At 41.2% G+C, this 22,408-nt stretch overlaps 1 protein-coding gene across 1 annotated transcript in view; it reads right to left on the bottom strand.

The window, feature by feature from the left end:
* The window catches only part of TEC (tec protein tyrosine kinase), a 71,842-nt gene that overhangs the window by 31,922 nt on the left and 17,512 nt on the right, over positions 1-22,408 (bottom strand). The window contains exon 2 of the mRNA XM_066631647.1: positions 6,920-7,102. Within this exon, the coding sequence (XP_066487744.1) occupies positions 6,920-7,057 (138 nt within the window). The 5' untranslated portion in view covers positions 7,058-7,102. The remainder of the gene's footprint in view (positions 1-6,919; positions 7,103-22,408) is intronic.

Genomic DNA, 22,408 nt, shown 5'->3' with positions numbered 1-22,408 from the left:
TCCCATCCCCGTCCCCCCCAAAAAAACTGTTAAGTAGCAAAAGGCCTCTTAAGCATTGGCTAAAGTACTTTTCCTGCTAGATAAGCGTAATCAGATTGTTTCTCAGAGGACAGTTACAAACACCTCTACAAGTAGTCCACTCTCAAACACTTAACACATACACAAGAACTATGACCACACCCTACGATGTGGCCAAACATAAAGATAACTCTCTTCCTTCCTAAAACACACATAGCAGGGCTTTGCAATTCAAAGTACATTCTCCTCCTCCAAAGCATGTAGCCAGAGCTTTGTCTTAAACAGAGCTTCCCAGAATTTGTTTTCAATGGCAGAGCAAAATTCAAGAATTTAAAGCAATAGGAAGTGCCCTTCCTTAGAAAGCCGGAGTGGAGAACAGTAACAGGAAGGAAGGAACAGTAAGGAAGGCCTGATCAAATCCCCACTGAGCGATGCAAATTGCTGGGTGGCCTTCTTTCTCAAATACTATCTCACATGGTTGTTGTGAGGATAAAAAGGGGAAGAGCCTTGTGTCCCTTGAAGGAAGAGGAGGATATAATGTGAATAATCAGCCTCCTCACCTTAAGCCATTTCTGCCCAAAGTTGCATATACACAACAGGATCAAATGTGTACACCTGTGGGCTGGGCAGAAATGGGTTAAAACTAGAGAAGTCTAGTCTAAAACTAGAGAAGTAGAATTTACAATAAAATTGTGCACATTAACTCCAACATCCTCTACCCTAGAGGAAGAAACTGTGTAAAAGATAAACCAGTTCACAGATCTGCAAAACAAAGCAATGCAGAGCTGACTGGGCACAGTATTTACAATTTTCTGTTTAATGGCGAGACATTCTGGGCTACACAGGCTCTACACCAGCAGTGCTGGCTGCCTGGGTGCCATTTTCTTGGATAAGGAAAATGTTTAATTTCACATCTGAATTAATTCAGAAAGGAGCAAGGCCCAGGCTGGCCTCTTACTAGCCACTTTAAAGACAAAAAGACTACAGTACTTCAAGGCTACACAACTAACACAACCACCCATCTGTAACTTTTAGCCACTTCAAGTATCTCTGGGTAGAAAAGCAGAATACCTCTACTGCACTGGTTCTCACACATTTAGCACCGGGACTCACTTTTTAGAATGAAAATCTGTCAGGACCCACCAGAATTGATGTCATGACTGGAATGACATCATCAAGCAGGAAAATTTTTAACAATCCTAGGCTGCAATCTTACCTACACTTACCCAGGAGTAAGTCCTATTGACTATCATTGTTAAAAGAATATACATAGTAGCTTGTTCAAAGTATATGCACTCACATGCCATGGTAGCATCAAGTCTAATATATTAAAAATAATGAAATGAATGGGGACCCACCTGAAATTGGCTTGCAACCCACCTAGTGGGTCCCAACCCACAGTTTGAGAAACACTGCTCTAATATGACAAAATAAATATGCTTCAAGGTTGCTATACGGACAACATCGATATTTTATTGCTACAGTGAATGTTCTGGTAACACAGGCCTACAAAATTGAAGGTCAGAAAAGTTTTCCCAAACTTTATGGCGGTTTGATATGAATTTGGGGTGCCGATTCCAAAAATGGCATCTGTTTTGTCCTATCACGTCTAGTTTTGGAGATATAGTATAGCCTCATTAGTGAATTGTTCAAGAAATTCATGTTGTAGCAATTCATGTTCAAGCAATTCATGAATTGTTCATGGTGTAGGCTTCCTCATGAGGAAGCTGCTTGAACCATTCACTAAAGAATGGTTTTTTTGGAATTTTTTAATGGCCATTTTTGGAATCGGCACCCCAAATATACCCAGGAATAGGTGTAACATTTAAGGAAGCAAAATGTGCGTTGGCCTGTGTAATCAATGGGATGCTTTGATTCCTCAAATCAGCATTTCCTTTCCAAACACCAAACAACTTGTTTGCAAATTTTTCTTTCTAAAAATCCCAACATTATAACAAAATACAGTAGCATTTAGCATCAGCATAGTTCTGCTGGGCTGAAATAACCAGTAATTTGTTTTGTTTTTGTTTTTGCTTTACCATTTAAAACAGAGTTTATTCTCCAATTCTTGAGAACACGTTTTCCACATTCTGTTAAAGAATTGTCAGAAGATACTTATCCCTTCTTGCCTAGAATACTGCAATTATCAACTCTTTTTGCTCCTTCCCCCACCCCACCACCTATTTCTCTGAAGGAAAGCCTCAATGTAAAACCTTCAGTAGGAAAGAGGTTTCTGAGAGACACTTTAGAAATCAGTGCCACCACCGCATGCCCAAGCAGACAAGTCACTTTCTGGATTCTGTGTTGTCTTTGTCCGAGTCAGAAACCATCAAAACAATAGCCCCAGCCGGACTGCCACCTGCTGGGATTGGTACACCCAGCTGACAGAGCAACCAAGTCCACCAGACCAGAGGGCAGGCAGAAACGCCCAGGAAGTCATAAATAGAGAGGTCAGGGTTTTAAGATCAAGTTAAAGGATCTTAGGTGGGTTCTGGCTTAGGTTTGTAAGAGATAACATCTGTGCATGGCCAAGTTCTCTCCAGTCTTCTGTTGTAAGTACCAGACAAGGAGTGTATCCATAGTGCAAGGCAAGTGCAAGCACATCTACAGTGAGATGTAGATGCATTAGAAAACCATTTTGCTTTTAAAACCAACTTTTGCTAAAACAAGCAGGTTTTGCTTCACCTGCTTGAATTTTTGTTAAGATCCACACCTGGGTACTGTCAAGGCTAAAGTCATTTCCTACGCCTGCTCATTTTATTCATTCCTCTTTGCATTACCCAACCCTGCCTCTCCTGTATTTTAAATAAACTCATTATGTTTTAACCCTTTATCTTCTTTTGCTTGGTTGAACTCAGAGCCCTGTCCTACCCCTCCTAGTCTATGAGTCACACACTACAACATATTAGAGAGATGCAGGTGTTAGTCTCATAACTAAGAGGGAGGCATTTGATAACAAGCTCTCATGGTGACCCTGGAATCTACCAATTTTGGTGTTATTATTATTAATTATTATTAACAGTATTTATATACCGCTTTTCAACTAAAAGTTCACAAAGCAGTTTACAGACAAAAATCAAACAACTAGTGGCTCCCTGTTCCAAAAGGGCTCACAATCTAAAAAGATGCAAAAGAACACCAGCAGACAGTCACTAGAAAAGACACTGCTGGGGTGAGGTGGGCTAGTTACTCTCCCCCTGCTATAAAGAGGAGCACCCACTTGAAAGTGTGCCTCTTACCCAGTTAGCAGGGGTTAACTGTCTGGTGTTGGCACACAGACAGACCTGGGGAAAGGAGAAAGGCATGGACATCAGAGCTTCCCTTCCTCCCCGATAAATGCTGTTTTTCTGAAGAAGTTAAAGCAGCTTGCGAAATTTCTGTTTCAGTTTCCTGGCTCTTCGGTAGCATATATCTAAAAATAGCATCTGTTCTAAGTCCAAGCTTTTGCATTAATATTCATCTGATATTTCAGCACTAGGTGATTATTTTCAATTCTGAAACACATTCCACATAAGGTAATATATACAATACAAACGGAGGTTACTGTACAGACATTTGACATTGTCTACAGTCTTCCATGGTATTTGGTTGACTCTATTTTGCTTTCTGAAGACCCTGATTAGCATTCAGGAGAGATACCTTTTAATTAAATTGCTTGCTCTAATGGACCTGGTAGGATCAGATTATCGGTCCTCTCAGACAAACCACACAAAGGGTTCAGTCATATCCATCTTTCCAGCAGTGCAATCTGGATAAATATTTCACAGGTGACAGAGATGCACCTCCTGCGATTTCTACCTTGGAAGCAAACTCTACGTTTCAAGTTAGCACTGATGACTTGACTATGTTAATGTACAGATTTTATATTTCCAGAATATTAGGTAGTTCTGTCATTTTTTGCATGTTTCTTTTGTCAAGGCAGCCATGCACCCTCCTGTCTGTCTGTCCGTTCATCCAGAAAGCATATTGTGGGGGGAACCTACAGCATATTCCCACTGTTTTTCCCAGCCCCCTCTTTGCTTGTCATCTGTCTGCCTGAAGAGTCCTATAGGACTGCTCCCTGTTTGATATTTTGTAACTTTCTGGTTGGCCCTACATTACCCTACTTTGGGGGTGCCCTTTCCCAATTGACTTTTACAGGACAATGAGGATTTATCTGTTTGATGATCTGTATCCACAATCGTGGTATTTAAGATTCTTCTGGTAAACCTGGAATAAAATTTGTGATCTACTGGTTTTAGAAAGACTTTTTGGCTGCCCAGTCCCTTACACTAGGCTAGCCACTGCACAAAATATCAACCAACTGGATAGCTGCCATCAAGAACAACATACAGTGAACACACCCAGCATCACAACCAGTTCAGTAACAAACTAAAACAATTCACGAAGAAAACCAATTGGCAACTCAAAAATTAAATCATAAATAATCACATTAGTCTCTCCAAATCAGAAGCAAATTACTTCCTGCTGAATTTATTTTACTTAAGTGATTTCTATCCTGACTTTCTAGAGCAGCATTTCTCAAACTGTGGGTCAGTTCCCACTAGGTGGGTCACAAGCCAATTTCAAGTGGGTCACATAGCACCTAGCTCGGCTACCATTGAAAATACAGAGCTAAAAATATAAAGCTGCTGGGTAGGGCAGGTTCCCAGTGGGAGAGAAGCATGGTGCTTTGACCTGAATAGACGGGACACTGGAAGGGGGGGAGAGTTGTGTGGTTGGAGAAGGAATGCTTGAATTCCAAGTTATGCAAATAGCAGCATGAGTGCGCTGTGTAATGGGAACTTTGGCTGATCGTGGCTTAGGTGCAAAGCCTAACTTGATGTCATTTCCGGCCATGACATCACTTCCAGGTGAATGACATCACTTCTAGTAGATCCTGACAGATTGTCATTCTAAAAAGTGGGTCCCGGTGCTAAAATGTTTGAGAACCACTGTTCTAGAAAATAAAACAACAAAGAATACAAAAAATATTAAAAGCAATAATTACACACATCATCACTTCTGATAAATGTAAAAAGGATTGCAAAAAAAATGCATTAAACTACATTTAAGTATGATAAGAGCCTTCCAGATACAAAGTTTCTCATTGTCTTAGCAATTAAATTATGCCAAAAAAACAAGTAGCTGTTCCAATATTACTGAAATAAGAGAATTTGAAGCCTTTCTTCCTATTGCAAGATACACTATCCAACTCAGAATATTTTAGATGTTAAGGTTATGTACGGTGCTACAAGACCGGAATGAGAACTTTGAACAGCCCAGCTCCAGCACCTCACCTCCTACACAAGCATGTTTGTGGAAGAAGTTACAAGAACTGTATCACCCAGAGATGACACTAAGTAGGATTACTAATTTGACATCTAGACAGGCGGCTCAAGGAGTCAGTGCAGTTCTACCTCATCACATTATGTGTCAGCTCTTGGGCCTAATCTTCAGTCTCCTGGTGAAATGATCCAGCCAAAATGACCTCTTGCTTGCCACCCTTTCCACACCCTACCCATGGTCTGTTCACCTCTCTTAGGCTGGCATGCCCCTTACTGAACTTGATGTTCCAAACCTGTTATTACTTTGGGGGCGCCCTTTCTCAGTCAGACCTGACATAACTTTTATCAGTAACCAATTGACTTGCATACTTTAGCACAATCCTGTACTGCAGTCATACGAGATACATTCCAATTCATTCAGGCAGCAATTTTGCAATACCCAAAACATTACAGCCCAAAATAAAAAAGCCTTATCTCCAACCAACAACATGACCCTCACCTCCAACTACTTCTTGTTTTTAATACCATAATACACAATATCAAACACGTCACTTCCCTGCCCCTGCCTCCACACCCTTGTTCAATCAGGCTGACTGCTTCAAAGGAACCAACACATTTTGGAACAGATAAACCTCGCCCAGTCAGTGGCTCTGAAGACCCTTCCTTCCTCTGAGGACTTCTCAACTCTGTTGCATTTAGACTAAGACTGGAGTCAACTTCAGTTTCCCCAGCATCCTCCCCCCTTCCAAACAACACACAGTGCTCCTGTACCCCATGTCCCAGCCAGCCACTTAGAAAGTATTCTCAGACAAGGGAGCTTAGGTCTCATCTTACAATAATTTTGTGGCATGGATGTTACTGAGGGTTAGCTCCTTCCTGCACTACTCAAGTAATGACAGAAGCTTTGGGCCACGTGAGGTACACCTGTACTGCTGCTCCTTCCCATTCCAGCTCCCAGAAATTGAGGCAATTGATGTAAAGAGAATCTGCAGCATGGACATCTTCCATACTGGCTAAGGCTTCTGGTGCTATCCTTGAGTGAAATAGGAAGAAATTGTGTTTCTAAAGGCTCTTACTGCTCACACTCACAGGAGTGCAAGAACAAACAGCTGAGAACGGTATGTACTTTCTATGGTGCAAGCTATTTATTTCACTAGCATGCCGCAGGAACAGTATTTCAGTTTGGAAAAAATAGAGTTTGCTGCATAAATGGTTCATGCAGCAACTTAAGCAAGTATGTCATATACCAGAAAACACCACATGGACAAGTACAACAGACAAGTAACTATCTTAGTACACTTCTCAGTATACAATCATAGCAGCAAACAAACCACTGTGTTATATACTGTGTGTGTGCAATACTTAACAAGGCTACTCTCTTTCTGTGATTTTTATCATATTAATAAACAATATTTTCAGTATGTTCTTACTCATTGTAGGACAGAGGTGAATAAAAAAGATTTGATTGTCCCACCCAGTATCAACTACATGAACTCATTACAGCCACTAACAAAGTTCAATATTAGATAAAACCAGCAGAGGGAGAAAAAAATATAAACAGTATTATATTTCCTTAGTTAACACAGAGAATTTTCAGTTTCCTAAGGGACAGAAAAAAGGACTCTGCTTCCTACCTCTGCTCGACCTTCATAATATGTTAACATGGATTTTGTAAGCACAAAAAGTCTCTCTTTGTAATTTAAAGGAGATGTCCTCTTCTTCTGTTGTGATCTTTTAATCAGAATCTCCTCTAGAATAGTGTTCATGTTCATTTCAGTCGCTTGATCAATCTTTTCCCGGCCATTGAAGATCCAATTCTGTTTAAAAAAAAAAAGTAGTCATGTGATGTCATATTTTGCAACAACATGTTTGAAAGCCATCAGTGTACACAGGTACTATGTTTAGAAAACTGAAATTGTAAATCTAAAACAGCAACTTAGAATTTACCAAAATTAAAGATTAGTCAGAAAGGGTTAGTCTTTTCTTATCTGAGGCCTGCACTGGTATGTCATCTGTGGAAAACAGAACATTTAATTACTCTGGTATTGAGATCAAGTTCATACTATAAAGAACAGAACATGGAAAGTGTAGCATAAATAGATTCTATACTAAATCTGCTTTCAGGCACAGCAAAACAGTGAACATCTGCCGGTTTGCTGTTACAATCATAAGAGGTTGTAGTTTAGCAGTTTCTTTCTCCCCAATAAGCAAGTTTCCATTCATTTACATTCCACCCCCCATGGGACAACATTCAAAAGTGTACTTTCAAGGATAAGAACAAACGTGCAAAAACCCATGTGGCAATCAGTATTTCCCACAGATGTGGTACAAGTTTGGATGCAAAATCCACATGGGTTTCCTTATCTATAACACCCCCCCCCCCAAACATACACAATAAGCCAAGTACCTTGGTTCACTTCTTAATCCATGAGTTTGGAATCCTGCACATGAGTTTTGAATGTCTGGTTGGAAAAACATGTGGTTCTCTGATATCTGAGTTTTGAATCGTTGGAGATGGAGTCCTAGACTATCTGCAGGAAGGGATTAGTGGGATCAGGGGGTTTACTGCCTCAGAAGGGCAAACCCTCTGGGGAAAATCCACATGGATTTCCACATGGAAAATCCACATGGCAGACGAGTACTGCTGGGATACATGAAGAAACAGGAGGAGGACAGCCAAAGGATGACTGACAGAGCTGGAGGAAGGACAAGGCTTTTCTCACAGATAAACTCCTGATCTGAAGTGACTGTGTGGTTGCAAATTCACAGATGTAAAATTTTTATAGGAAATGATAACCCATTCTATCACCCCAGCAGTCTAGCACCTAAAATTTTGACCATATTTTGACCATATTTGACCACATGTAAAGACAGCCAATGTGAAAAACTGGCAAACACAGAAACAAGTCTCATTCTTGTATACATCGGTCTGTTTGGCAACAATTTACTACTTTCAGAATCTGCTTTCTGGAGAGGAAGAAACTACTAGGTTAGTAGTAGTCTCTCCAATTTCCTTCTAAAAATGTTTTGACGCTCTTTTTAAAAATGAAGCGCTACTTTAAGAATTGATAGGCACATCAGAGAAGCTAATGCAGTTCATTTTTAATCAGGAGTAGTTCACATAATCAGATACTAGCCACTGCAAAGAATTAAGGTGCACCCCACCTTAATTATGCCCGTGAATGCAGCAGCATGGGAAAGGATGATGTGAACCAGTTTATACAATTCGCAGCACCGTGCTGCAGCTATCATAAGTGCTTCCATGAGCAGCAAAGTGTTGTCACCTGTGGCTGTGTACAGATCAGTTCTCACTAATGCTCCCCATGCAGTTTGGGCGCACTTATTCAACAAGGAGAATGTATATGCAAACACAGGTCATGGTTCAGGATGTGGACTCACCTCCCTGCATTACAATCTCTGCGCATGAACTGGAGGTTGTCCATGACTTGGTGTACCTTGGCTCAACGATCTCAGACACTCTTTCTCTCGATACCGAGCTAAACAAACGCATCGGTAAAGCAGCTACCACATTTTCCAGACTCACAAAGAGAGTATGGTCCAACAAGAAGCTGACGGAACATACCAAGATCCAGGTCTACAGAGCTTGCATCCTGAGTACACTTCTGTACTGCAGCGAGTCATGGACTCTTTGCTCACAACAGGAGAGGAAACTGAACGCTTTCCACATGCACTGCCTCCGATGCATCCTCAGCATCACCTGGCAGGACAAAGTTCCAAACAACACAGTCCTGGAACGAGCTGGAATCCCTAGCATGTATGCACTGCTGAAACAGAGACGCCTGCATTGGCTCGGTCATGTCGTGAGAATGGATGATGGCCAGATCCCAAAGGATCCTCTATGGAGAACTCATGCAGGGAAAGCGCCCTACAGGTAGACCACAGCTGCGATACAAGGACATCTGCAAGAGGGATCTGAAGGCCTTAGGAGTGGACCTCAACAGGTGGGAAACCCTGGCCTCTGAGCGGCCCGCTTGGAGGCGGGCTGTGCGGCATGGCCTCTCCCAGTTTGAAGAGACACTTGGCCAACAGACTGAGGCAAAGAGGCAAAGAAGGAAGGCCCATAGCCAGCCAGACAGACCAGGGACAGACTACACTTGCTCCCAGTGTGGAAGGGATTGTCACTCCCAAATCGGCCTTTTCAGCCACACTAGATGCTGTGCCAGAACCACCATTCAGAGCGCGATACCATAGTCTTTCGAGACTGAAGGTTGCCAACTAACTGTATCAATCACACTTCACAGCTGTGGCAACGCAAGGCACACAATTATGTATACCACTTCTAAATTTACTCATAGGCCCTAAGTTCAGTTGTTCTGAAGTAATTTCAAGATCCAAGGTGTGCATTATTGTAGCAATGTTGCCAGAAACAGTTTCCAAGCCACATGAGCATGCAAGAGAATGGCAGAGAAGATTTTTTTATTATAGCCAACCACATATTCCAATGGAAAAATAAATCTTGACCAAAAAATGCCTCAACAAATTCAGACTTGATTATAACCACTAAAAAAGATATTGAGATCATAGTACAAAGCTCACTGAAGCAGCAATGATAAAAGAATAAAACCGTTATAGTGGACCCCCACTTTATGATAGTGATCCTTTCAAGAGACACCATTGTATTGCAATGTGAACCCAATAATGCAGTTTTCTGGTAATTGTTCCAAGATCTTGGTAGATGAGATTTCTGCCACAGAACTGAGGGCCTAACTCTATTAAACTTTCCTGTGCCAATGCAGCCCTGTGGTAAGGTAACTTCCCTTATCTTGAGGAAGCCTCCATGACTGCCTGACCACCACCACACAGGGCTGTAGCTAGGGGGCACCAGGGGGGTTTGCCCCTCCCAGCCAGCTGTTTGCCCCTCCCCCCGGCATTTTTTCCACACTTGTCATTTAAATATGTTTGAATGTGCTCCAATTTAGCTCCTGTTCCTTGAGAGCTCAGCCCCTCCCTGCAGGCAGCCTCCTCCAATCAGCTCAGGCTGCTGATGCTTAGCAACTCACCTTAGGGGCCAATCATAACGACCTGCTGATAGTCATAGGACACCAGAGAGGGGGGCATGAAAAAGCCTGGAGGGAATGTGCTCAGTGCCTTCAATCACCTTCCTGGGAGCTGAGTGGCTGTGCAGGCACTTTGCAGGACCCTGGAGGCTGCTGCTGAGTGACTCTGGCATCATTTGGGGGTGAGCAGGCAAGATTGGATGGACCATTTCTGCTGTTTGGGTCTAGTAAGGCCTTTCTCTTTGGAGGGGAAGAGAAAAGCATGGCTCTGGCACCTGAGATTTTGGATGGACAATTTCTGCTCTTTGGGTCTGGTAGGGCCTTGCTCTTTGGGAGGGGGGAGAGGAAAGCAAGGGTCTGGCCTCTGAGATTCTGAATCTTTCCTAGAGATCTCAGAGTTTTTTTATGGGTATTGGAATTCAAAGTTAGTGTAAATTGGAATAATATAGATCGAGGCCCTAAACTCCATGCCTGATATATGGTGTGGCCCTCCTCTGTATATGTTGGGTGACCACTGAACACTTGACTTCTTTGCTCCTGCAAATGGTTATGTTTTCATTAAAAGTGTGATTTTTTGCAATGGTTTGTTGACAGGTGCGAATTTGTGAATATACACCACCAAATAAACAGACATTTACTCTGAAGAGCCTGAATTAGTGTTGAAATCTTCCAACATGGACTATTTTGTTGTCAGAACAAACCTTGCTGTCAGAACAAAGCTTCAGACTCGTGTAATCAAGAAACTTTGGAAACAACAGGTGGAGATAGAGATATCATTGCTTCTGCTAGCACCAGTAAGGCAATTAATGAGAAGAATCCTGATGATTTAGCACGAGTAGGAGAGCCTATTCAACAAATTAAACTTGGTAAATATCCAAAGAACAAAGATGGCAGATCATTCAGATCAGAGTGGTTTGAACATTTTAAGTGGTTGGAATATTCTTCAAAACTAGATGCTGCATTTTGCTATCCGTGTCACCAATTTATTCCATTTACTAAAGAGCCAGCTTACATAAAAAAAAGGATTAAGCAATTGGAAGGTTGCATTGGATAAAACTAAATAAGGATTTTTCAAGCATGCTTCATCTGAGACCCACGTGCAGGCTATGTTAATGTGGTCTGAAAGAAACCAAAGAACTGATTCAAACACATCTATTTCAACTCTTATTAATGACAATGTGCTTGAAAAACATAGGTATTACATTTCAAGCATTGTTGAAATCATTCAGTTTCTTGTAGCTAATGAGCTTCCAATGAGGGGAATATACAACATTGAAGAACATGTGGAGGAAAGTTTATTTTAAAAACTTTTCAAATATACCCTCAAAAAGGACCCAAAACTAGCTGAATCTTATAAAATTATTCCAAAGAATACCACTTACCAATCACCAGAAATTCAAAATGAAATAGTTAAAGTAATAACTGATCTCATTCAAGAGGAAGTTTCCAATGACATAAAGAATGCAGATATCCCATTTTTTTCTGTCTTGAACAAAAGACAAAAATCAAAGAGAAAATATAGCAATTGCTACTAGATATGTTAAAGATGGTGAAATTTACGAATCCATGCTAACCATAGAGACAACAACTGCTTTGGATGCTGAGACTTTTACAAACACAACTTTAGTTAGAACCTTTAGTTCTGAAGGTGTGGTTTAAATCCTAACAATCTGTTGAGACTATGGAGCATCAGTTATGAGTGGCAAGAAAGGTGGTGTCCAGGCATTAATAAAAAAAAACTGAAGAAAGAAATTCCATACGTCCATTATTTTAACCACAGGTTGCATTTAGTTGTAGTTAAAGCAGTTGAAGTTGTGCCAATGGCGAGGGAATTTTTTGGACAATGTGTGGAATTATACAACTTTTTGTCCCATGGGGTAGTAGCTGCTGAGTATGAAGGCAAAGCTCTTTCTCGTCTACTAGAACAGAGATGGGTCAGGACATCTTCAGGTGTGTAGGACAATTTTTGAAGAATACAAACATATATCAGAAACTCTTGAACTAAAATCAATAAATAATGGAAAAAGATTTGCTGAGGAAGATGTGGTTCTTAGCACTGGTCTCCATCTTATAATGTGGAAGCAAGAATTTAGATTTTGTCTAGTGGTAATGAAAAATATTTTGGAAATTCTTTCTCCAGTAGATAAGGGACTCCAAAGTCATGACATTTCCTTGGAGCAGGCCTATAACTTAATTCAAGCTACAGAAAGTTCATAGAAGACTTAAGAAACAGTGAGACTTTGAAATCAATTCTGCAGGAAACATCAAAACTGGCTAAAGAGGAAGAAGTAAAAATGCCAAGGAAAAGGAAATTTAATTCCTTACTTGATGATTATGTGGTGTCTGAAACAACAGGTAACAGAGCATCATGTAGTGACACCCACAGTAAGCATGCTTCTGACTTATTTGAAATTCTGGATGCTAGCCAAAATAAAAAGATTCCACGACAATGAAGAGATTCTTCAGGCAATAATTGCAGCAGAAAATTTAGATGATGAAAATTGTAGGCTTAATTATCTAAAAAATTTCAATATTACCATTCCAAGTAAAGAAGAAATGAAAGTAGTAAAACATTTCCTTGAGAAGAACAAAACTGAAAAGCAAAATTTCTTCAGTGAAATATACAAACACAGGAGTGCCTTTGAAGATTGTTACAGTATGTTAGTGGCAGTAAGAACTTTTGCATGTAGCACAGCAGTTAGTGAATCGACCTTCTCAGTGCTTACATGAATTAACAGACCTCAAAGACTATCAATGTCTCACTCAGGAATGGCTAATTTAGTATACCTAGCTTTTGAGCTAAAGAGAACCAAGAATTTAAGTGTGGAAAAGGTTCCAAGAAGATTCAATTCTCAGAAAGATAGGAGAATTCAGCTCTACTAGGTAGTTTCAAATCTTCTGTACCTTGCTTTTTAAAAGTAATGAATAATGTAAAAAACTAATGTTCCGTGGCATTGCTATATTTTACTTCAATATCTTTCCTCTTGCTTTTAGGTAAAGTAAATTTACTTTTGTCATCAGCAAATGAAAGGCTTTCAATACAAGTAAATACTAGTGATATATTTTACTTTTGCAGTGTTGGAAGTCTGTGTATTGCACTGGTGTCCAAAATGAAAGGACAAGTTGCATGTTATTTCTATGTAGACAAATAGATTTTACATTGCATAGAGAGATGCATTTATTCTATGCAGATCATTGTTAGATTGCTTTACAGATAATGAATGCATCTTTCAAAATAAAAAAAACCCAAAATATTTCCTCCTAATGAAATTTGGGTTAGTTATGGGTCTGTGATGTTTCTCCATACTTATCCTTCATTTTGCACACCAGTATAGATACCTGACATAATTGCCCCCCCCCAAAAAAATGTTTGCCCCCTCACCTCTAGAATCCTGGCTACAGGCCTGCCACCACAGGATTGGCATGGCTGCATCAGGGCTGAAAAGTTGAATAGGATTGGTCCCTAACCTATTTCTCTCTCTAAAACATGATTTTAAAAGGTGCCTACTTCACTCCTTATTCTAAATAAAACACAAATTACAAGGTCGTGTACTTCTGTCTAAGTTCAGCCACAATATAAAAAATGCTGCTACTGGCTGAGACACTGCCTAGAAGGCTTGCATTTCATCACCATTGACATTGGCTATATCCTTCTCTTCATACACAGAGCCATGATGCTAAAAATGCTGCTATTGGCCAAAATGCTACCAAACGCTTGCATTTGCATTGCTGATGGGTTTATCTATCAGTAATGAGGTCCTGTTGGTGGTAATCATTCATTTTAACAGCTTTCTGATTAACAGCATGCATACTGTATTGTATAGTGAACCTTATGTTACTAACAAGAGTCCATTGTAAAGTGATTTGATCCCCAGGAGTTTGAGAACCCTGGAAAGTCTTTGCAAGCGTGGGGGAATGGCAATGTCAGGGCAATGGCCCTGGCTCCCAACACCTCAAAACAATGAAAAAAATGCTATCACAACCCACTTCCAGTTTTGTAGTAGCAACCTGGAAGTGGATCATGGTCACATTTTTTGTTGTTTTGAAGCACAAGGAGCCCTGCAGAGGGCTCCACAAAGCTCCCCGCACCCCCTCAGAGGCTGTCTCAGAAAGGGGTAAGTTGAAAAAAGTCCCTTGGTCCCCAGTAGCAATGCAATCCTGGGGATCATGTTGCTGAAATCCCCCACCCCCTAAGAGGGCATAGACAGGGCTTCTCAGGCTGGAGGGTCATGACTCTCCAGTTTGAGAACCCCTGATCTACATTATTATTTAGATAACTGTTATGGTCTGCAATTCTGGACACCCTGGGTAGAGTTGGAAGAGATAGGAAAAAAGATCAGTACATTATTAGGAGGAACGGATCATAAAAATGCTCTAAACAGAGGAATTTTTGCTTTGGAAAAAGTTCCAGAGGGGGCACATAACCAAAGTTTATAAAATCATGGGAGGAATAGAGACACTGAACAAACTCTAAAATCATAAAATGCAGTGCACTGAAGAAAAACAAGTAGCAACTCTATAGTATATAATTAGGCGAATTCCACTTGATCTATCTGTATCTATATGTACAACTGTATCCATGCATGCATGCTTGGGTTATAGGTGCATTGTTGGGCTATTTGCCGTTACGATTAAAAACATAACAAACATTTTCAGAAACAGAATACTTCTAACTACCCAGTTCCAAAGATTTGCAATAGGAAATGGATGTCATCATCATGACCTATTTGTAAACCACTCTGAGATATCTGTTTGGTCACTGATGAGCTTACAAGACAGTGATTTAGCTCAACAGTGTTAACTCCTATGTCAAGTCATTGCTGCCTATTGCCAAAACTTCCACTTTTGTCAGGTTTCAAAGAGCTGAACTCTTACAAAATGTTTAGTTCTTAGAAAATAAACCAGTACAGCTAAACTTACTTGTAAACAGAGCAGAAGCCGTGCTGCAATATAACTTCCTGCTGAAAAAAGCTTTTCACACAGCAGCCAGTACTCTCTTAAAACATCCTATAGAAACTGAGAGGCATATGGCTCACCTTGTTTGCAATAGCTGTGGGAGTTTCAAATTGCAATCCCTCCCAAATTTCCATAATACAGTGTCAGAGAGCTCTCTCACTGCACCAGCCCTTGCTTGGCCAGTTTGACCAGCTGTAATACTGAGGATTCACAACCATCATTGGAGCCAGAGTTTCAGATGTTCTCAGAAGTTCTGTTCCTCTGGCTGCCAAGATGTTTATGCTTTTCATCTTTTGTTTTGAGAAGGGATAAATCTCCTGAAGCCCTTTTCCTTCATCCTTGCTTATAGGTTTTGTTGCTTTATTTTTATGCTCTTGTGGTTTCATTGTTGTCATTAGGTGTTTTCAGCTGTTCCTATGTATTGCCTTGTTGGTTTTTATCTTATTGCATTTATATATATATATATATATATATATATATATATATATATATATATATATATATAGTTTTTAGTTATTGTAAACTTTTTTATTGTGTTGCATGCCATTTTGAGCTTTTGTCATAGTGGAATATAAATCTTTCAAATAAGTTTCAGCTGTAAAAAACAGCAAGTTCTACAGAACACATGTATCTGAGGCAACCTCACAGAAAATAGAATATGCAAATGTAGCGCTATAGCATCAGAATCGTATACAGAAATGTATGCGAGTCTCAGGATTAAACCACACGGGACACTGAAAGCATCATTGTGCTTTTATCTTTTTTTCTTGTTTAAGATAGGGACCGGATCATATCTGGATTGAAACTGCAGCATGGAAGTGGGGCTTTTAACCCTCTTTTCCCACCCTGTGTCCTATATAAAAAATTTCTCCCCCCACAGCAGCTATTGATACCAACAACAGCTTCCCACTTAGAAAAGCAGCAGGTGTAAGGGAGGAGCAAGTGTGAGGGGGATAGGTTAAAAAAAACAAACCATTGTCTGGATCATCCCCATGTGGCTGCTATTTAAAAAGATGCCTTGGGTGTCCATGTAACAAGAGGAAAGGCAGGGTAAAAACATATTATATAAAAAAAATGGAAGAATGGAAACACAGTAACACTTTAAGCACTCCATGTAGTTTGACCCTAAATGTGGGTACCAAATTTAACAATTTAACAAGGTCCATACCCTAGGGAGGGCAACTGGGGTGGCCAGAGCCTCATAGAGAAATTTTATCAGGGGGTACAAAGTTTCATTTAGGCCCCTTTGCAAAGGAGGAGGGGTGAAACAGAGCAGGGGAAGTGGTGATTGATGAGGGGAATAGGGCAGGGGGGGAAGGTAGAGACAGCTGGAAAAGTCTTTGGAGCCCAGGTCTACCCATCCATGTGGCATTGGCAGCTAGATACAGTAATACAGAAAACCAAACACACTCCTACGTCTCTCTAAAAAATTTTAAATATAGAAAATCATGCAGAAAATTAGCATCATTATATTTAGGCTCATACTAGAATGGAAAGTGTCCTGTGCATACCAAAATTTGCTTCTGCAGCAGCTGTAGTCTTGCAGCTGTGTCCCTTAGCTCCTATACATTCCTGCATGGTAAGCAGATCCACAAGCCAAAGAGCTACTAAAGCAGTCCAGTATCCTCCCAGATTTGACACTGTATTAAGCAGTGTCATGTATGCATTCCTCGTCCCATCATATATGGCTTGACAGTAACTGCAGTAGCTACAGCTGCATGCTCATGGTAGTGTCCCCAGCATACTGTACAGGTAACAAATCTGAGTAGAAAGGAAAGTGTAAGATCCCAGGAAATTTCTGGACCCCGTCCTTTGGCTCCTGAGCCCCCTTTTTGACCCTGGGCCTGGGTACAAATTACCCCCTTTACTCCCCTCTCCTAGGCCCAGGGGGTGGCTGCCCTAGACCCCACACTTAGAAGGGCCCTACAGAGTGGTTCGCCTCTCTGTCTCCCTGTGCTGCTGTTGCAAGCAAGTGCTTTAGTGAGAAGCAGCAATAGTTAGAAGTACAGGGGGAGGCTGGGGCTGGTCTGTTTCTGCAGCAAAATGTTGGGGGCTAGACAGAGTTAGAGAGAAGGGGGGGCAATCCTCTGCATTTCTACTAAGTAGGAAGTCACATTTATTTCAAGGGGACTTATTCCCAGGTATGTGCATATCGGATTGAGCCTTTAAGGAAGGAAGAAAGCACATGAAGTTTTGTCCTATGTTAAATAATGTTCTCATAACCTGCCACATCTTATGCCCTTTACATATCAGTATATATCAAGGCCTCCCACAGAGGAGGGTGCATGAAGTCCTGTGGCATGCGTTCTCCTCCGATCTTATATTTACCAAATGAGAGAGAAACCTGTTCTAAGAGGCTAAATACTAAGTTGTGCATTGGGGGGGGGATTCAAAGTATTTCAATTTCCTGGCTGTCATAGAGTTTTATGAGACTTATGTTTTAAAATAGTATTTTATATACATCATAAGATTTGGGTGCCTCAGGAAAAATACTATATTACAACCCTTCTCCCCCTCCCATTCTGCGGCATAATGTATCCAGTGGGGGGTGGGGTGGCGCATCGATTAGGAGGCTTTGGAGAAGAAAGCCACTTTTGGTTGCATCCAGGAGGTTGTCTGAGGGCCTCCAGCAATGAGCTCAACCTCCATGGATATTCAAATCCACTGATAAGAAAGGCCCACTGTATATATTTGGCCATTATAGGGGGCTCCTGCACTGGTTGAGTCATCCTGGGCCCTGCACCCTTCTAGAGTTGGCCCTGGCCCACAACTGACTGGACACTGAAATACTGTCCAAGATATCCTCAAATAGACGTGTCTTGTTTTCACACTTTTGTACCTCTCATTCTGAAGTCATAATAGGATGTCTACCACATAACAGCAATCTACACTAGTGTTCCGGGGGGGGGGCAAAATGCTTTTAAGGTGCCTGAACACCAGTGTAAAGCTGCCCCTGTCCCTCGCCTTCAGAGCCAGTCGCAGTTGCAAAAGCAAAGTGGAAGAGACGCTTTCGCAGTCATGATTGGCTCTGAAGACAGGGGGAAGGGCTGCTTTACACCAGCAGCCTGAAAAACTTGGCGTTTCGCCCCCCCTTCCAGGAACACCAATGGCAAACTACGCTCCAGTAGACAGCAAGCCAAGACATAACACAGACAGAATCAACGTGTGCGAAACATCACCCTTTAAAACAGACTGGGGATATGCAGTGACAGCCAAAGACATGCTACACATATGACAAAATGAAGCAACATAGCAGGCCTGAGCCTGGGAGAAAGGGACAGCCAGGAATGTATCTATGTTTCCAAATGCATGCAGGTTTTACCCAGTACTATTAAAGTGCTTTTCAAAAGAAAGCAGAAGCATGTACATTCCCTCCCACCTCTTCCTTCTATTAATCTTATTCATCCAATATAGAAGTCATTATCCGTACATGAATCTAAACAATTTTATCTGTACATCTCAACGTCTTTTCTTTTTTCAAGTCTCAGGACGCTCATTTTCCACATGAGGCAATTATAGCATTGGGACATCATCAGTGTCATAGCATGAGTCAGTGGCAAAATCAATCCAGGTCCTCAAAACCTCAAACCTGATCCTGCTCCCACTCATGACACTGCAATGGAAAGATTTCTGATCAATATGTTGTGAACACTGAAAAAACCTTCAAAAATCACATACCAAGACACAACAAAACCATTACCACTTAACTTTTGCGTAGTACTTACAGATTGTGCAAAAGCGCTTCATACGCATTATCTTGATGTTATCAAGATAACAACCCATAAGGCAAATATTATCATTGCCATATTGCTACTACCTGAGAGGGAGAAGTTTGCCTAAAGCACTGTTACCCATCCTGTGGTCCACAAGATTCTGAAAAGTGGTTCGCAAGGTCTCAGAAAAAATATCATCTTGCACAGGGAGACACTGGAAGTGATCAATCTCCCATGGACCACCAAAGAGGGCAGAGAATGGATTGCCCACAGCCACAACCACTGAAGTGTCCGCTGTAGCTATGGGCAGACCATTCTCCATCCTCTCTGATAGTCATGGTGGAGCTCCTGGGAGACGGACCACCAGAGAGGGCAGAGACTAGACTCTCCACAGCCACAAGTGGTCCATGACATTTCCAGTTTTTGCCTCAGTGGTTCACAGGCTTCTAAAGGTTGGGAACCACTGGCCTAAAGACACCTAGCGGGCTCATGCTAGAAGTCCTGCCAGAGAATCAGAAAAGTTCCAATTCACAACTTAGGGCGCAATCCGATCCAACTTTAGAGTGCTGATGCAGTCGTGCCAACGGAGGATGCACTGCATTCCGTGGTGGGGGGACAGTCACAGAGGCCTCATCAAGGTAATATTTGTTCCCTTATCTTGGGGCTGCATTGCTGCTGGAAAGTTGGATAGGGTTAGGCCCTTACTCTTACCAGTTCAGTGTCAAATTCACTGCTGTGCAGTGCTGATAAACCATCAAAACTGTAATAAAGGCACATTTTGCTCTACGGAGGTCAATAGTATTTGGAGGTCAACAACTGGAAGATTCGGGGCTAAATCTAGCCCACAGAGAAAAGTCATCAAGTTCCTCCTGTTGCCAAAAACAGAGGTTAAAGGGGTATGGAAAAAGCAGCATCACATTTCTTGAAGTCCAAGAAATATGCAGCTGACCTTGGCTTTATACAATCTTTAGTTAGAGGTAAACTATTAGTTAGAGGTTAAAATCTTTAGTTAGAGGTTAGTTACAGGTAGACCTACAGGTAGACCACAGCTGCGATACAAGGACATCTGCAAGAGAGATCTGAAGCCCTTAGGAATGGACCTCAACACATGGGAAACCCTGGCCTCTGAGCGGCCCGCTTGGAGGCAGGCTGTGCAGCATGGCCTCTTCCAGTTTGAAGAGACACTTGACCAACAGACTGAGGCAAAGAAGGAAGGCCCATAGCCAGGGAGACACACCAGGGACAGACTGCACTTGCTCCCAGTATGGAAGGGATTGTCACTCCCGGATCGGCCTTTTCAGCCACACTAGATGCTGTGCCAGAACCACCATTCAGAGCACGATACCATAGTCTTTCGAGACTGAAGGTTGCCAACTAACTAACTAGTTAGAGGCATCTGCAGTCATTATGATACAGAAATATGTTCATTGTGCAACTCAGAAAATAGTGATCAAGATACCTTCTAGCATGATTCAGGAATATATTTGATTCTGAAAAAAAAATTGTCTTTCAGTAGCATAAGAACACAGACAAACAGAAATATCTTTGTTCTAAGATTAATCACACAGAAGACAATATATCTTTCTTCTTAACATGCTTATACAAAACTTTTTAATGCTGCCCAAAACAATAGTGTCTACATTCAAAACATCTCCTTCCTGGAGGTAAGTATGGGGTGTGTTTACACTGAAAACATGAACTGGTTTAACCGTTAAAATGTTCTGGTGTCAAATTGTTGAACCTTAGGAAATGTATTTTTTAACAAAGAGCCTGTGTCTCAATTCTAGTGGAGAATCCTTAGCACTTCACAATTCTTTTCAAATTCTGGTATTCCCTGGAAGAAATCAAGACACATACTCATGCAGGACACACACACATACTGATGTGTTTTTTGAACCTGGAACTGACCAGTGATTTTTGTTAGAAATAAGCTTGGACTCATTGACTCGAGTTTGGAATTCTGCTGTGTGCTTGCTTACTTCTTTTTTTTGCTGCTTCCACAGCAACCAAGAAGACCTCCTGGGCAATCCACAAGCCACATTCAAAGTGACATGAGAAAGACTTGTTGGAAGGGTGGAGCAGCCAGGACACCAGGGCAGCAGGGTCTCTTGTCCATCTCAGATAATCAATCGGCCAAATGAGATGGTCTGAGGTTGCAATGAATGAATGAATGTGCAGTCCATTCACTAGTAGCCTCCACAGTTACCTGGGAAGAAGCCCCACTGATCACAATGAGACTTAGATTTCTGAGTAGACTTGCAAAGGATTGGGTCCTAAACCTCCTGGTTGCTGCAGGGTTTCCCCCCTCCTTCCCAAATTTTTTAGTCCCACTCCACCTCATCGTCCACAGTGGGCCATGACACGATGCTCCTTGTAGTGCAGGAATGCCTAGAAGCTGCTTCTGGGTCATGCCAGGCTAGTGACACATTCCAACGGCCTCTTCAGGCCCTAGAATACCCTGAGGAAGTGACTGGAAGCAACTTTGGGAAATGGTGCTTTAATATGCTCTTGGTGCCATATACTATCTCTACTACCAGTCTGTATAAAATATATTTCCTTTAAAAATATTTCTAGCAAAATTATACTTAGCAAAGTATGTCATATAAAATGGAGTCTGGAAAAAATGTACTAAAAAGAAAATTTTCTAAAGCATTATGGGATACCAGAAAGAAGAAGTCTGAACACTCTGAAGCTCTCCTTGCCTTGCATGTGTTATTTTAAGAATGAAGAAATTACAAATAAGCATTTTCAGATACGCGCTGTAAATTTTTGTATAAAAAATCCACAATTACAATCCAACGAAGTTCAGTATGTTTAAGCTCATTAAAATCAAATGTGTTGGATTGTAGTCCAAGCTATTTAAAGTGGTTACAGTCATGGCTTTGAAAACCTAGGACTTTTAATGTTTTAAATGCCTCTTTTAACATGAGGAATGCATGCTTAGCCATTTGCCAATCTCGCATGATCACTCTAGCGTAGGCCACAGTTACCTTTGAGGCAACTGGATTGCTAAGGAAGAATAAGTTACCGAACTTCAGATTCAAAAGTGCATTCCAAGGCATCCTTCTGTGTAATGAGCCATCCCTGTTTTTGTTTTTAAAGTAATTTGGATATACAGTAATAAAACAGTACTAAAATCATTGGTTGTTTAACCATGAGAAAGTACATCAATACATTATGTGTTGAGTATGATTTCTTCAGCAATAAGCTGTATTATAAACATATTAAGATGTTCAAGGAAAACAGAGCTTCATGTAGTATTCTTGGAACTGGAGTTCATCACCATGCAAGTGATCTGCCCCCCCTTCCCCGTTTAAAAAAAAACAAACCTCCATGCATACTGAAAGGGAGTACATAGGGAGAAACATTCTGGCCTCATCTTCACTAAATCCTGGGCCCCATCCCCCTGGAAGATAGGTAACCTTTCCTTTCAGCA

This window comes from Tiliqua scincoides, chromosome 6 (assembly GCF_035046505.1).
Source record: "Tiliqua scincoides isolate rTilSci1 chromosome 6, rTilSci1.hap2, whole genome shotgun sequence".
Taxonomy (NCBI): domain Eukaryota; kingdom Metazoa; phylum Chordata; class Lepidosauria; order Squamata; family Scincidae; genus Tiliqua; species Tiliqua scincoides.
Note: the sequence above shows the minus strand (reverse complement) of the source record. Positions and strands in the feature narration are given on the sequence as shown.